Consider the following 14,332-nt stretch of genomic DNA (forward strand, 5'->3'; position numbering starts at 1 on the left):
TAACTACCCATTGGATATAATTAAATTAATATAGTATACAGTTAATTTGCCATTGCATATAGTTAATTTATCATTGTACACAGTTAAATTAACATGATACATAATTATTTGACCATTACATACAATTAAATAAATATGATACATAATTAATTTATCATTACATATAGATAAATAAATATGGTATACAATTAATTTACCATTACACATAGTTAACTAGCCACTGCATATATATATAGTTAAATTAACATGTATAGAGTTAATTTATCATTGTATACAGTTAACTTATCACTGTATGCAGTTAAATAAATATGAAAAATAGTTAATTGATTACTGTATATAGTTAAATTAAAATGATATATAGTTAATTTATCACTGCATATAGTTAAATTAACATAACATACGGTTAATTTGCTATTGCATTCAGTTAATTTGCCACTGCACATAATTAATTTGTCACTGTACACAGTTAGTTTGACTCTTTAGATTTTTTTTTTTTGGAGAAGAAAAAATAATATTGAGTTGAGGGTGGAGTGAAAGTTGAAATCTAATTAAAAATAAATTAAAAATTATAAAAAAATTAACTGGACTTAAAAATTTAACTCCGGTCCACTGATGGACCGGCATTAAAAATTCCTATTTTATTTTATGTTGTGTATAAGCGAGTTCCAAACGCAAGGCAAAGCACTCCTGTCCACGACACCAGCGGAGCAGAAATATTTGGACAAAGGAGAAACCAAGTAAAAGGAAAGGCAAATTAACACCGGTTCTCTCGACCACACGCGAAGGAAATTAACCAGGACGTCCGTGGCAGCAGAGTCTAAGCAGCGGTAGCAGGCGCGGTGGACGCATGAGGCACAGGACTCGGAGGTGAGTCGGTATTGCCATGGTCGTCCAGCTTCCTCGGTCGCACGTACACCTGGAGACCGTTCTTCATGAAGAGGGTAAGGGACATCTTCTGCTGCACTCGGTGGCCCGGGACCAGCTCCAGCCGATGGCGGAGCAGCACTGCCGATGCGATGGACTTCATCTGGAGATAGGCCAGGTCTTTCCCCAGGCACGTCCTCGGCCCTCCGTTGAACGCCACGAACCGGTACGCGTCCTTAGCCGGCTCGAACCGTCCCCCCTCCGCTGTCAGCCACCGTTCCGGCCGGAACTCCATGCAGTCCTTCCCCCATATCCCCTCCATCCTCCCCACCGAGTAGATGGAGTAAGTGACCGCCGACCCCGCCGGCACCGCCGTGCCGTCCGGCAGCACGTCGTCCGCCAGCACGTACTTGGAGTCCTGCGGCACCGATGGGTACAGTCGCAGTGTCTCCTCCAGCGCCGCCTTGAGGTACTCGAGCCGCTCCAGCTCATCGAAGTCCAGCGGCTCCTCCACCCACCGCGCCACGTCCGATCCCCGCTTCTCGCGCAGCACCGCCGCAATCTCGTCCACCACCTTCCTCTCCACGTCTGGCCGCTGCGCGATGGTCCAGAAGAACCAGCTGAGGGCGACGGAGGATGTGTCGCGGCCGGCGAGCACGAAGTTTAAGGCGATCTGCTGGAGGACGGAGGAGGGGAAGGCGTTGCCGTTAGCATCCTTCTTCTTCATGAACCGGGAGAGCAGGTCGTCGGAGGGGTTCTCCTTGCGCGCAGCGATGACCTCTGTCATGTATCTGTCCACAACCTCGAGGCTCTTCCGGAGGCTCCGCTCGCTCCCGAGGTGGAGGAGTCTCTTGAGACGCCAGAGGAAGCCGGGGTAGAGAAAGCGCTGGAGGGTGGCCTCCGTGGCGGCGTCGAAGGCGTTGGCGAAGGGGTTGTCGGGGAGGTCGGGTGAGAGCGTCCCGGGGTCCTTGCCGAAGGTGAGGCCGCAGATGCTGTCGAAGGTGAGCCGGAGGAGGAGGTCTTGGAGGTCGACGCTGTGACGGCGATGGGGGTGGTGGTCGTCGCAGTGATCGGCGAGGATGCGCCAGAGTCGGGATTTGAGGGAGCGGTTGGTCCAGCGGGCCATGGCCTGGCGGAGGGTGCGGGTGGTGAACTCGAGGGCGGCGGTCTTGCGCTGGAGGAGCCAGGAATCGCCGTCGGAGTTGAAGATGCCGTGGCCCAGGAGGTCATGGAAGTTGGACTGCGACAGCGGGCCCTTCGGGTAGTTGTCGAAGCGGGTGCGCAGGACGTGCTCCAGGTTCCTCGGATGGCACGTGACCGTCACAAGCCCCTGCCGCCGAGCCACGCCCGGCAGCGGCAGCACGCACGTCTGGTACGTGGCGGCGGCGCCCGTCGCGCGGAGGTTGTCGGCGATCCAGTCGTGGAGGCGGGAGCGGTTGGCGACGACGCCCGGGAGGCTGCCGAAGAGGGGCCACACCCTTGGCCCCGTCAGCCGCCGGGCCAGCACCCAGAACCACGTAAAATATGCCGATAACATCGCCACTACGAGGGCCGTCGCCAGGAAATGGATGCCGCCCTCTGGTTGTCGTTGTTGTGCTTGGCATTCTACCATCTCCATTGCTGCTATGGGTTCTGATAGGCCAAGGAGATGATTGATAACCGGATAAAGGTGTGGGTTAAGAAGTGGGATATTAGGGGGTGCATCTTTCGTGCGAAAGGGCGAATCGGAAGGGTTGGTTGGAAATTGGGGGATAACTTTTCTTGCTAGTCCGAGGGAGAGTGCCGTAGTTTTCACAAGGTATGAACATAGGAGCTGGTCGGCCGGTGTCCAGCTTGCGCTGAGGTACTTAGAATCCACTAGCTTGCAACGTCTAATTAGTGCCTCTAGCAAGCAAAATATCTCCACTAGCTTGCACGAAGACACTGAGAGGGAGAGTGCGTCACGTTATTTCTTTCTTGGACAATTTTTCTTTTCATTTGTTCTTTTTGAAACAGTAATGATATATATCGTTATGATACAAAATAAAAGATACCATTAACCTCACATTGATTGTGAGAAAAAAAAAAATTTATTTATATAAGATGAATTTTTTTTTTATAAAATATTTTTTAAAAAATAAAATTATGAAGTCCCATACCACAGTGATGAGCAATATCATTTCCACTATAACCATGCTGAGACCATTGGATGAAAGGGCGAAAGAAGACGGCTGTTATTGTGCTTGGCATTCTATCATCTCCATTGCAGCTATGGTTTCGGGTAGGCCAAGGAGATGATTGGCGTTGGATCACAATGAGAGAGAGAGAGATGGGAGGTCCATTGAGTGCGTTGGAGGGAGGGAAAGAGAGGGGGTGAGAGAGAGAGAGAGAGAGAGAGAGGAATGTGGGGGAGGTCGATCCATTGAGTGTGCGTGCGTCACGTTGGGGAGGTTGGTGGGGAATAGGGAAAAAGCTTTTCTTGCTGGTCGAAAAGAGAATGCCGTTGTTTCCGCAAGGTACGAATCCAGCTTGGCCCGGACGTCCGTAGGAGCCGTCTGGTCTTCTCCATTCTGCTCAAAAAAGCAAAGCAGGCGTGTTAATTACGTAAAATTATTAGGTGGGTTTAATCTACCAGCAGACTAATTCAACAAAAATTGGACACGTCATCCCTCTTTTAACTTAGTTCTTATTATATATTGCTCCAAAATTATAGAAAGATCAGAAAGTTTTCTGCAAAATGGTTATATATATATATTCTTCTCTTATTTATCTCCCATGACAGCTTAGAATTCCTCTTCGGATGAACCTCTATTTAAGGGTGCGCGGTGGTTCCTGATGTTCTAGCGCGGGCTTGGTTCTTGGCTTTCTCCCGCTGGTATTCTTCCTTGCGTTCTTCCGCTGGTATTCTGTTGGTGTTCTCCCTGATGTGTCGTCTCTCTTTCTTCTTGAGTTCCTGGTAAATGAAGGCTTTTGGTTGGTGTTCTACCTTTCTTCTTCCTTCTCGATTTCACGGATGCCCTGTGCTGATGACCGAACACTTCTTCGATTGGTAAGGAGGTATTCATCTTGATTTTTTGCCGAGGATTGAGAAAGGTATCTTCGCCTCAGGTATTCTCTTACCTTTGATCTATTGCCAAGGCTGAGATTGGTAGATCCGATTAGATCTTTGTTGCCTTCTATTCGATACTCTGTTGCCTTCTTGTTGATTTCGGTTTTGGGTATTTTATACCTCATATTGTACCTATTTTTCGGGATAGATTTATAGTGGATTGCTCCTCCTCCCCGTGGATATAGGCCTCCTGTGCCGAACCACGTAAATCTTGGTTTCTTTATCTTTGTTTATTTATGCCTGAAATGTGTTTGGCGAATTGTCTCAAAGAGATTAGATATTAGATCAAAAGCCTAGGTCGATCCTATCCGGTGCTCGTGATCTCAACAATTGGTATCAGAGCACTTGGATGGCTGGTGATAAGAAACAAAGTTTTTCAATGGCTAATGATCCGGCGTCTGTCTCTCACTCCACCACCATCAGGCATGAAGTGGCCGTCTTTGATGGCATGGTAGATTTTTCACTATGGAAGATAAGGATGAAATATTTGTTGGTTAAAGAAGGTGTAGCAAAAGCCCTTAAGGGTATGGATTCAATCTCGGGAGATAATGAGGCTGCTAAAGAAGAAATTAACGAGAGAGCCCTAGGAACCTTGTTTTCAGGTTTAAGTGATAAAGTCCTACGCAATGTTGTGGAACTAGATACAGCCAAAAGTGTATAGAAAAAATTAGACAGTTTATATATGGCAAAATTCCTGACTAATAGATTATATTTGAGAAAAAAATTACACACATTTCGCATGATAGAAGGAACTTTACTTAAGGATCACTTGGATGAATATTAAGCTCCTGCTTGATTTAGTAAATGTTGGTGTCCATGTAGATGAAGAAGATAAGACTTTGATTCTAATTTACTCTTTGGCTAAGTCCTTTGAGCATATTACCACTACCATGCTTTATGGAAGAGAAACAATAAGTCTTGAAGAAGTAGAAGCTACTTTGTTATCCAATGAACTTAGATTAAAAGTACAGCTTCAGCATCAGGCTCAGACTCCAGCTCAAGGTCTTACTGTTAGAGGTAGAGATGAACAGAAAAAAGGAGGACAGGGTAGAAGTAAGTCCAAAAATAGATCAAAATCTAGGTCCAAAAGATCAGGTATTTGTCACTATTGCAAAAAGCCAAGCCACTGAAAATCTGAATGTAGACTTCTACAATCTAAAAGGGAGAAGGAACAAAAAGATAAAGGAACAATCTCTGATACAGTATCAATTGCAATTTCTTCAGGAAGTCATAGCAGTATACCAGATGATGCAGTGTTTACAGCTACCTGCAGTGTTAGTCATGCTGACACTTGGATCGTGGATTCTGGAGCATCCTTCCACATGACACCTCACAAAGAATGGTTCTCTTCCTTTAGATCTTGTGAATGTGGTAATGTTCTTCTTGGAGATGATGGTATCTGTAATATAGAAGGTATTGGAACGATACAAATTAAATCTAATTCAAATACCGTGGTGATATTGGATGATGTCAGATATGTTCCTAAATTAAAAAAGAACCTTCTCTCAATACATGCCTTTGATAGAGTAGGATACGAGGGCAAATGGGATAGAGGATCTATAATTATCAATAAAGGGGTATTAACTTTATTGAGAGAAAAATTAAGTAGCACCCTTTACTACCTGGATGGCAGTATAGTTGTTGGTCAGGCATCAGCAGTACAATCTTCTATTGAGCAGTTGACATATTTATGGCACCAGAGACTAGGACACATTTCAGACATATGTCTACAGGAGCTGAGCAAACGTGGTCTGCTGAGTGGTCAGAAGATTGGTGCACTTGGATTCTGTGAGCACTGCATATTTGAAAAACAACACAGAGTCAGCTTCACTACAGGCGTGCATAGGACAACTAGTATATTAGACTATATTCATTCTGACCTATGGGGACCTGTCCCAATTACATCCAAGGGTGGATCAAGATATATACTTACTTTTATTGATGATTACTCTCGAAAAGTCTGGATATACACCATTAAAAATAAGAGTGATGTATTTGAAACATTCAAAAGGTGGAAGTCTATGGTCGAGAGGCAAACTGAAAGGAAGGTGAAAACTTTTCGGACTGATAATGGTTTAAAATTTTGTTCTACAGAATTTAATAACTTTTGCAAGTCAGAAAGTATTATTAGACATAGAACAACAGTGGGTACACCTCAACAGAATGGTGTAGCAGAACGCATGAACCGCACACTATTAGAGAGAGTCAGATCTATGCTATCTAGTTTTGGATTAAGTAGAGATTTTGGGCAGAGGCCGCTCACACAGCCTGCTATATTATAAACCGATCTCCAGCATCAGCATTAAGCATGAAGACTCTGGAAGAGATGTGGACAGAAAGACCTGCAGACTATTCAGTACTCAAAATCTTTGGGTGTCCAGCTTATGCACATGTAAGAGATGGAAAGTTGGACCCCCGTGCTAAAAAGTGCATATTTATTGGATATGCATATGGGGTAAAGGGCTATAGATTATGGTGCATAGAGCCTGGATCTCAAAGATTTCTAGTCAGCAAGGATGTGACATTTCATGAGACAGCCACTGCTTCAAGGCAGCTACAGCCTAATTCTTCTCAGAGACATTAGGATCGGGGTCAGCAGGATAGGACTGTTGTAGATATTGATCAGACTATTAAATCACAACAGCAGCAGTTAAGTGAAGATACTTATAATGAACAACAACAACAGACAGATGCAGAGATTCAGACTCAGGAGGAGGTGACATTACAAGATCAGGATCAGATTGATAGTATTGCCACTCGAAGACCCAAGCATCAGATCAGAGCACCTCAAAGGTATGGTTTTGAGGATTCTGCTTGTGCTGAGTTAGTCTATTATGCTCTGAGTGTTGTAGACATCATTGGTGATGAGCCGACCACATATCAGGAGGCTATTAGTAGTTCACGGGCTGATAAATGGACTGTCACGCCCTGAACCCAACATCCGGGTCGGATACGTGATGGCCGCACACTCCTTAGAGCAAACCCTAAAGAATATGCAAGGCCAAATTAAATCATTACAACCTTATCAACCATAATATTTAATTTCAATAATAATTCATAAAACTTGCATAATTACAATTAAATTTTCTTCAATCCTCTGATCAGGTATCAATGGTACTCTATCTATGCATCCGTTCACTCACAAATCCATACCATAGCCAACCATGGACATCTTGTAACTCTGAGAAGAAAAAGAAAATGAAGAGGTGTGAGCTTTACAGCTCAGTAAGAATTTCCATATCACACCAATATAATAATATAATCTGAAAATAAAGATAAGCAATAACACATAAAAGTCGATGTTCACTGTCCAAAATACTGCAAACATTTATAGATTATCTGTTTCATCAAAAGAGATGCATCATCATATGTTAATAAGAAAAATAATTTTATTCAACGATTGTTTCATGTCTTATCTTTCTATTTTCTTCTATTATCACATCATCTTTAATCCTTTTCTTTTTGGCTTTAGTTTTAGCTTTGGCTTTGGCTTTGGCTTTGGCTTTGGCTTTGGCTTTGGACTACCAGGATCATGCGACGATCTTTTATTCGGATCGATTTCTGTGATCTTCCTCGGATCGAAATATTCATGATCTTTCTCGGATCAAAGTGGCCATGATCTTTCTCGGATCAAATCATTCATGATCTTTCTCGGATCAGATTCTTCATGATCTTTCTCGGATCATATTCTTCCACACATAAGCCTGTGGGGGCTGTCCCAGGCATAAGCTCCTAGCAAGCTATTCCACATGACAAGGCCGGTCCAAACCATATTTCTCTTTCTTTTCATTTTCATGAAATTATGATATTTAACTTCATTAATCAATTCATCTTTTGCAGTGTAATAAATATGTCATACACATAATCATGCCATCAATTGCTGATACATTTGTATTGATATAGCATACTCATACTCAAAATCATATAAATAAATAACAATATCTCAGATATAACAAATTCATCGATCTCAAATCCAACGATGCAAAATCAATGAGATAAAACCAACGATAAAATAACATATATAATGATGATCATGTACAGGGATTCTTACCTTTATCGATGACTGATCCAAACACAGAAATCAATGTTCTTCTTTGATTTATGAATTTCTCTAACAAAATATTTCACTCGATATCTTATGCAGACAAACATCTCTTCGTAACCCTGATCAAATATAAAGATCACATATATGAAGAAAATTACCGATAATTGATCCTAATACACAAATCGAGGACCTCTCTTAGGATTAATCAAAATTAGGACTTGTCTATGTATCTGGATCCTCCACTGATCCATAAGACTTCTATTGAGAAAAAAATTCATGAAGAGAGAGAAAATTCTAGAGAGAGAAAGTAGAGAGAGAAAGTGGAGAGAGAAACCTTCGCATCCTTTCGATGAGGCACTCATGATCGAGATCATCAAAGGTCCTATCAGGGTGACTCAATATGAATCAAGTGTTACAAATTTCGAATAGGATCAGCTGGAATCAGATCTATCGCACGAATTTCGGAGCAATCTCAAATCATCTTATTTTCATCTTCAAGTGTATTCTAGGGTTCATGATGCAATCAGAGAAGAAGAAAAGATCCTAGAGAGATAAAATCCGTAAAGAGAGAGAAAAGTCTAGAGAGAGAATCTAGAGAGAGAAAATGTAGAGAGAGAAGGTAGAGAGAGGAGAAAGAGAAAATTTTTCTCTCTTCTTCTTCTTTTTATTTTATTTTATTTTATTTTATTTTCTTTTTCCTTTTTCTTTTCTTTTCTTTTCTTCTTCTTCTTCCTTCTTCTTTTCCCGTGGTTTCCTTTGGGGCAAAACAGGGCATCGTGCCCCTCCATCTCCTCTCACCCTCAAGCGGCCAAGGAGGGCCGACTCCGACCACCCTCCAACAGCAGCCGATGGCGAGCTACCATCTCGGTGGCAGTGCCACCATCCTTGTTGCCGGCGGCGGAAAAGAAAGAAAAAAAAATTAACATAAACAGGGTATCCCTGTTTGAACCCGAACCAGCACCTCGTCGGCTTCCAAGTTCACCGACGATCAGAGGATCAATAGGGAACGAAGAATACCTTACTCCGACGTCCAAAGTTAGCTCCGACGACCTCCCTCTCTTCCGATTAACCACCCACGGTAATCCTTGAGAAAATCTCTCAAATCCCTTGATTTTCTTTGAAATTTTTTTTGTTGTAAATTCCTAAAGGAAGGATGGGGGATCTTATAGTGGAGGTTCTCTACCCTAGCCGGACTCTTTGAGTCTGATTTTGTCAGAATCGTGAAGGAAGAAGACTCCGGCTAGGAGTCTTCCTCCTCCTCTATTTTTTTTTTTTTGTTGGGCCGTCTGGCTACAGGCCCGAGTAACTGGGCCGTAACATGGACCATGGCTATGGTTGAAGAACTTCAGTCTCTAGAAAAGAATCAGACTTGGGAGTTAGTCAAATTACCAAAAGGTGAGAAGATAATTGGCTGCAAATAGATCTTCAAAAGGAAAGGAGCCACTCCTCAAGATTTTAGATATAAGGCCAGGTTAGTAGCAAAGGGATACAGTCAACGGGAGGGTATTGATTACAAGAAGGTATTTTCTCTTATAGTCAAACACTCTTCTATCCGTGTGTTACTTACTTTTGTTGTTTCTCAAAATTTGGAGCTGGAACAACTAGATGTTAAGACAGCTTTTCTTCACAGTGATTTAGAGGAACAGATCTATATGCAACAACCACCTGATTTTGAGGTTCCAAATAAAGAAGATCATGTATGCTTACTCAAGAGATCATTATATGGTCTCAAGCAGTCTCCAAGACAGTGATACCGTAAATTTGACAGATTTATGGTCGATCATAGATACAGTAGATCTCCATATGACAGTTGTGTGTATCACCAGCAGCTTTCAGATGGGTCCTTTTGTTATTTGTTATTATATGTGTATGATATGTTAATTGCAGCCAAGGACATGTCAATCATCCAGAAACTGAAAGTCGAGCTCAGTACTGCATTTGATATGAGGGACCTTGGACCGACAAAGAAGATACTTGGGATGGAGATTATTCGTGACAGGCAGTCAGATAGATTTTTTCTTACTCAGCATAGTTATATTGAAAAAGTCTTGGACAGATTTGGTATGTCTCAGTTAAGCCTGTCATTACTCCCTTTGCCAGTCATTTTAGATTTTCTGCCAGAGACTCTCCTCAGACTGAGGATGAGGAGAGATATATATCTAGAGTGCCATATGCGAGCGTAGTTGGCAGCATCATGTACGCGATGGTCTGCACTCGACCTGATATTTTACAGGCAGTAAGCATTGTAAGCAGATACATGGATAAGTCTGGAAAGGCTCACTGGTCAGCAGTGAAATAGATACTTAGATATCTAAAAGGCTCTTCTAAATTGGGATTGATATTTACTGCATAGAGTAACTGCATAGTTACAAGATTTTGTGATTCAGATTATGCTTGTGACTTGGACAGGAGAAGATCTTTGATCGGATATGTGTTTACTCTTTCTGAATGTGCAGTCAGTTGGAAGGCTACTTTGCAGTCAGTTGGAAGGCTACTTTGCAGTCTACAGTTGCTTTATCTACCACTGAAGCAGAATATATGGCATTGACAGAGGCAGCAAAGGAAGCTATTTGGCTAAAAGGGTTGGTACAGGATTTAAGTCTCGAACAGGATTGTTTGGACATTCATTGTGACAGTCAGAGTGCTTTGCACCTTGCCAGAGACCAGATGTATCACGAACGAACAAAGCATGTAGATGTCAGGTATCACTTCATCAGAGATCTGGTAGAGAAAGGTAATGTCAGGCTTCAAAAAATTTACACTGCCCATAATCCGGCTGACATGTTCACTAAACCAATTCCTGCAATTAAGTTCAGGAATTTCCTGAACTTGATTGGTATAAGAATTTGGTAATGCCCTGCGGGGCTTGTGGTGAGGAGGAGGTTATAAAAGTTTTTTTTTTCCACATCTGACATAAAAGGTACAATATTTGTCGCAAGGAGGAGGATTGTTATATATTGCTCCAAAATTATAGAGAGATCAGGGGGTTTTCTGCAAAATAATTATATATATATATATTCTTTCCTTGTTTATCTCCCATGATAGCTTAGAATTCCTCTTCGGGTGAACCTCTATTTAAGGGTGCGCGGTGGTTCCTGGTGTTCTAGCGCGGGCTTGGTTCTTGGCTTTCTCCCGCTGGTGTTCTTCCTGGCGTTCCTCCGCTGGTGTTCTGTTGGTGTTCTCCTTGGTGTGTCGTCTCTCTTTCTTCTTGAGTTCCTGGTGGATGAAGGCTTTGTTGGGAATAGTGTCCCAAAGTCAATCATCAGCTTGTTGACAGTTGTACTCCTTTTGTATTAGTACATGAATTATAAATAAATAAAAATTATTTTGGTATTTTTTCATCACAAATGTTTCATCTTCTAATGAACTCCTGTGTTGTGGTGAAGTCCTTAGGACTATTTAGACTCGACAAAGGAAGATTTGTCGCTTAGTCCTTAAACCTATTCACGATCAAATGATACGTTGTTACCAAGGACGACAATGTTTATCGAGCATAGGTCGTTGTGTGTCATATAGGTTGGTTGTCCTCATAACCAAGGAGTGTGGAGACACTGGTATGACATACAGGTGAGATGTAATGGTACATCTGCACTGAACGTGACCGACTCTGGAGCTATTTCTGCTGCCAAGATTTACTCCGATGGGATATGGGTATAAATATCTCTCCGACCTGAGACCGCCACGGTGACTTGCAAGCAACTCACAGCACTTAGACACTGGACTACCTGAATTTCTAATTCAGTGACGGAAGGCTGTTGGGTGTAGTCAAGTACTTGACTTGTCGGTGCGTGTGTCAAGATTGGATTGACCACTCCAGTTTAGGAGCTGTGTACAGTCGTGTTTCAATTTAGCAAAACCTTGGCCAGGGTAGTCCTAGTGAGGAGTCACAGGACTGTTTGAGTTGAATACGACTCGGATGATCTAATCAGGGTTGACAGTTTAACCCTGAGTCATCCTAAACACAGGGGTCAAAAGGGATGAATTATACAGTAACCATATTCACGTAGGTTCTGAGTGTTGCGATTGTAACTATTCGACTTATCCGGATGTCGGGTACCATTGCTAGATGGTCACTTCGATTAGTACAGAAATTGATTCCTGTGCTACCGGCTTAGGTTCGAACCTGCGGGGTCACACACATTAGAGGTTCCTTTCTGATCTGATGGCTGTTTATGAGTCTTATATGTTTGGGACTCTATGATTGAGAATTAGGATTCTCTGATCATGAGTTCTACACATTTTGGGTATTGGGGTCAAAATTTTGAATTTGAAATTTGAACTCTTCGATCAAGGTTTCATATTGATGGACTTTGATACCCGATTGTCCATCGGATTTGGACTCAATAATTATGAGAGATTTTATTAATGATTTGATCGCTAATTAACTCAATTTGATTGAGTAATTATTTTTGGATCAAGTCCAATTGAATTGGATTCAGTTGGGTTTGACCCGATTAGGTTAAGAGTTGACCTAATCGTCGAGATGGTTTGGTCCCTGATTTGATTAGGGGTTGGGCTTAGTTAATTTCTGATTTGATTAGAATTTTATTGAGCCTAATTAAACCTAATTAAGTTGGGTTTAATTTAATCTAATTGTGCTTAACCTATTTTGATTAGGTTGGTTCAATTAAGATCAAACCATCATTTGAATTTGAATCCCTGCACCACCTTAAATCTCTACGCCCATTTGAATTCACGAGAAGAAACTTCTCGTGAATTTTTTCTCATGCAAAGCCCTTCTCACGTCCACTCTTATGCGCCAATATTTGGATAAAGATGATTAGTTAGCCATTCAAATTCAAAGCGTGTTTGAATTTGAATGGATAACTTATCTCTTGCGCATACATGACATTATCACGCTTTGAATTTGAATGGATAACTTATCTCTTGCGCATACATGACATTATCCACTTTAGCACCCCATATCTCACACGAGAAAGAGTTTCTCGTGAAACCTTTCCACGCATAAAGCAGACTCGCACCTTCTCTTCTCACGCCCAAGTGGATAGGGATGAGTTGGTTTTAGTTTGAATTCAAATTTGATTTGAATTGAAATGTGTAACCACTTGTCTATATCCTCTCACGCGAATAAGACACGTTTTGAACTGTTTTAAAAGAGATAGGGAGCTGGGGCGTGCGTAAAAAAATTTTGAGAAAGAAAGTGGGGTGTGAGGAAGTCTTGTGCATGAGGTGAAGGTCCAAAACCTTTCGAGAGAAAAAGAAAGAAAAGAAAAAAAATTGGGCGCAGGGTTTTTGGTGTGTACCCTAGGGTTTCTACCTAGGATTCGGGAAGTGAGATTGGTGTGCCACGAGTGTCGTGAGTCCACCAAATTTTAGGAAGAGATCCATCAGCCTCTCAACCAATCGTACAGATGATCCAGAGTGTCCGAGGAGTCGGCACATATCGATCGAAGGAGTTCGATCAACATCAGCCATCAAAAGGATGAAATCACGAACTAGCATTCGTGAGGAGCCGATCAGATGAGAGCTTCGTGTGGACGATCCACAGAGGTCAGACACTAGTGTGACTGTGACATGACGATCAGAGCCCTCCGACGATGATCAGATTGCGGTGATCGACTATCCGCAAAAGGTGATGTGTTCTGAATACAGTACAGTAAAAAGTTTACTGTTTCAAATTTGAATTTCAAATTTAAATACATGCTGTTGTATCATATTTAGATTCTAGTATAGGATTAATTAGTATTAATTAATGAGATTAATTAATAATTTTACAGTAAAATAATAATTTTGAAAAAGTTTTAAAATTATCATTTTGCCCCTGCACTGAATTTTCGCTTCAAAATAGTATCAAAGCATGGTTCTAGAATATGATATACATATGCATGCGTAGATTAAGGTGTAATCTATAAGTTCAAATTTGAAATTCAAAATTTAAAATTTAAATTTTAAAATTTAAATTTTTAAATTTGAAATTTAAAATTTATTTTGAAATTTTAAATTTGAAATTTGAAATTTGTTTGAAATTTTAAATTTGAAATTTGAAATTTGTTTGAAATTTCAAATTTAAAATTTAAAATTTGGTTGAAACCTTAAATTTGAAATTCGAAATTTGAAATTTGAAATTCAAAATTCAAAATTTAAAATTCAAAGATTGAAAATTTGAAATTTAAAATTTGGTTGAAATCTCAAATTTGAAATTTGAAATTTAAAATTTGAAATTCAAAATTTAAATTTTGAAATTGGTATATTTAGATATACTTGATCCAAGTAGCAAGTAATCTAATTGGGTTGGTTGCCATGACCGTCCGGTCATAGGAGAAAAGTAGAGTTTAAAGATCCTCTCTTCCCATTCGATGGGGTCTCCTATGGCG

The 14,332-nt window shown here is 41.3% G+C and overlaps 1 protein-coding gene across 1 annotated transcript; it reads right to left on the reverse strand.

Moving 5' to 3' along the window:
* Nucleotides 1-557: 557 nt before the first annotated feature.
* On the reverse strand, nucleotides 558-2,713 carry LOC105048564 (cytochrome P450 86A1-like). The gene has a single exon (XM_010927905.4). It carries the CDS (start codon nucleotides 2,480-2,482, stop codon nucleotides 818-820), a length of 1,665 nt encoding a protein of 554 aa, XP_010926207.1. The 5' UTR covers nucleotides 2,483-2,713; the 3' UTR covers nucleotides 558-817.
* Between the last annotated feature and the right edge of the window lie 11,619 nt (nucleotides 2,714-14,332).

The sequence above is a fragment of the Elaeis guineensis genome, chromosome 7, assembly GCF_000442705.2.
Source record: "Elaeis guineensis isolate ETL-2024a chromosome 7, EG11, whole genome shotgun sequence".
In the NCBI taxonomy this organism is placed as follows: Eukaryota; Viridiplantae; Streptophyta; class Magnoliopsida; order Arecales; family Arecaceae; genus Elaeis; species Elaeis guineensis.

Bases quoted from the DNA above. Each gene is read 5' to 3' on its own strand.
- LOC105048564 (XM_010927905.4), bottom strand. From the start codon at position 2,482: ATGGAGATGGTAGAATGCCAAGCACAACAACGACAACCAGAGGGCGGC.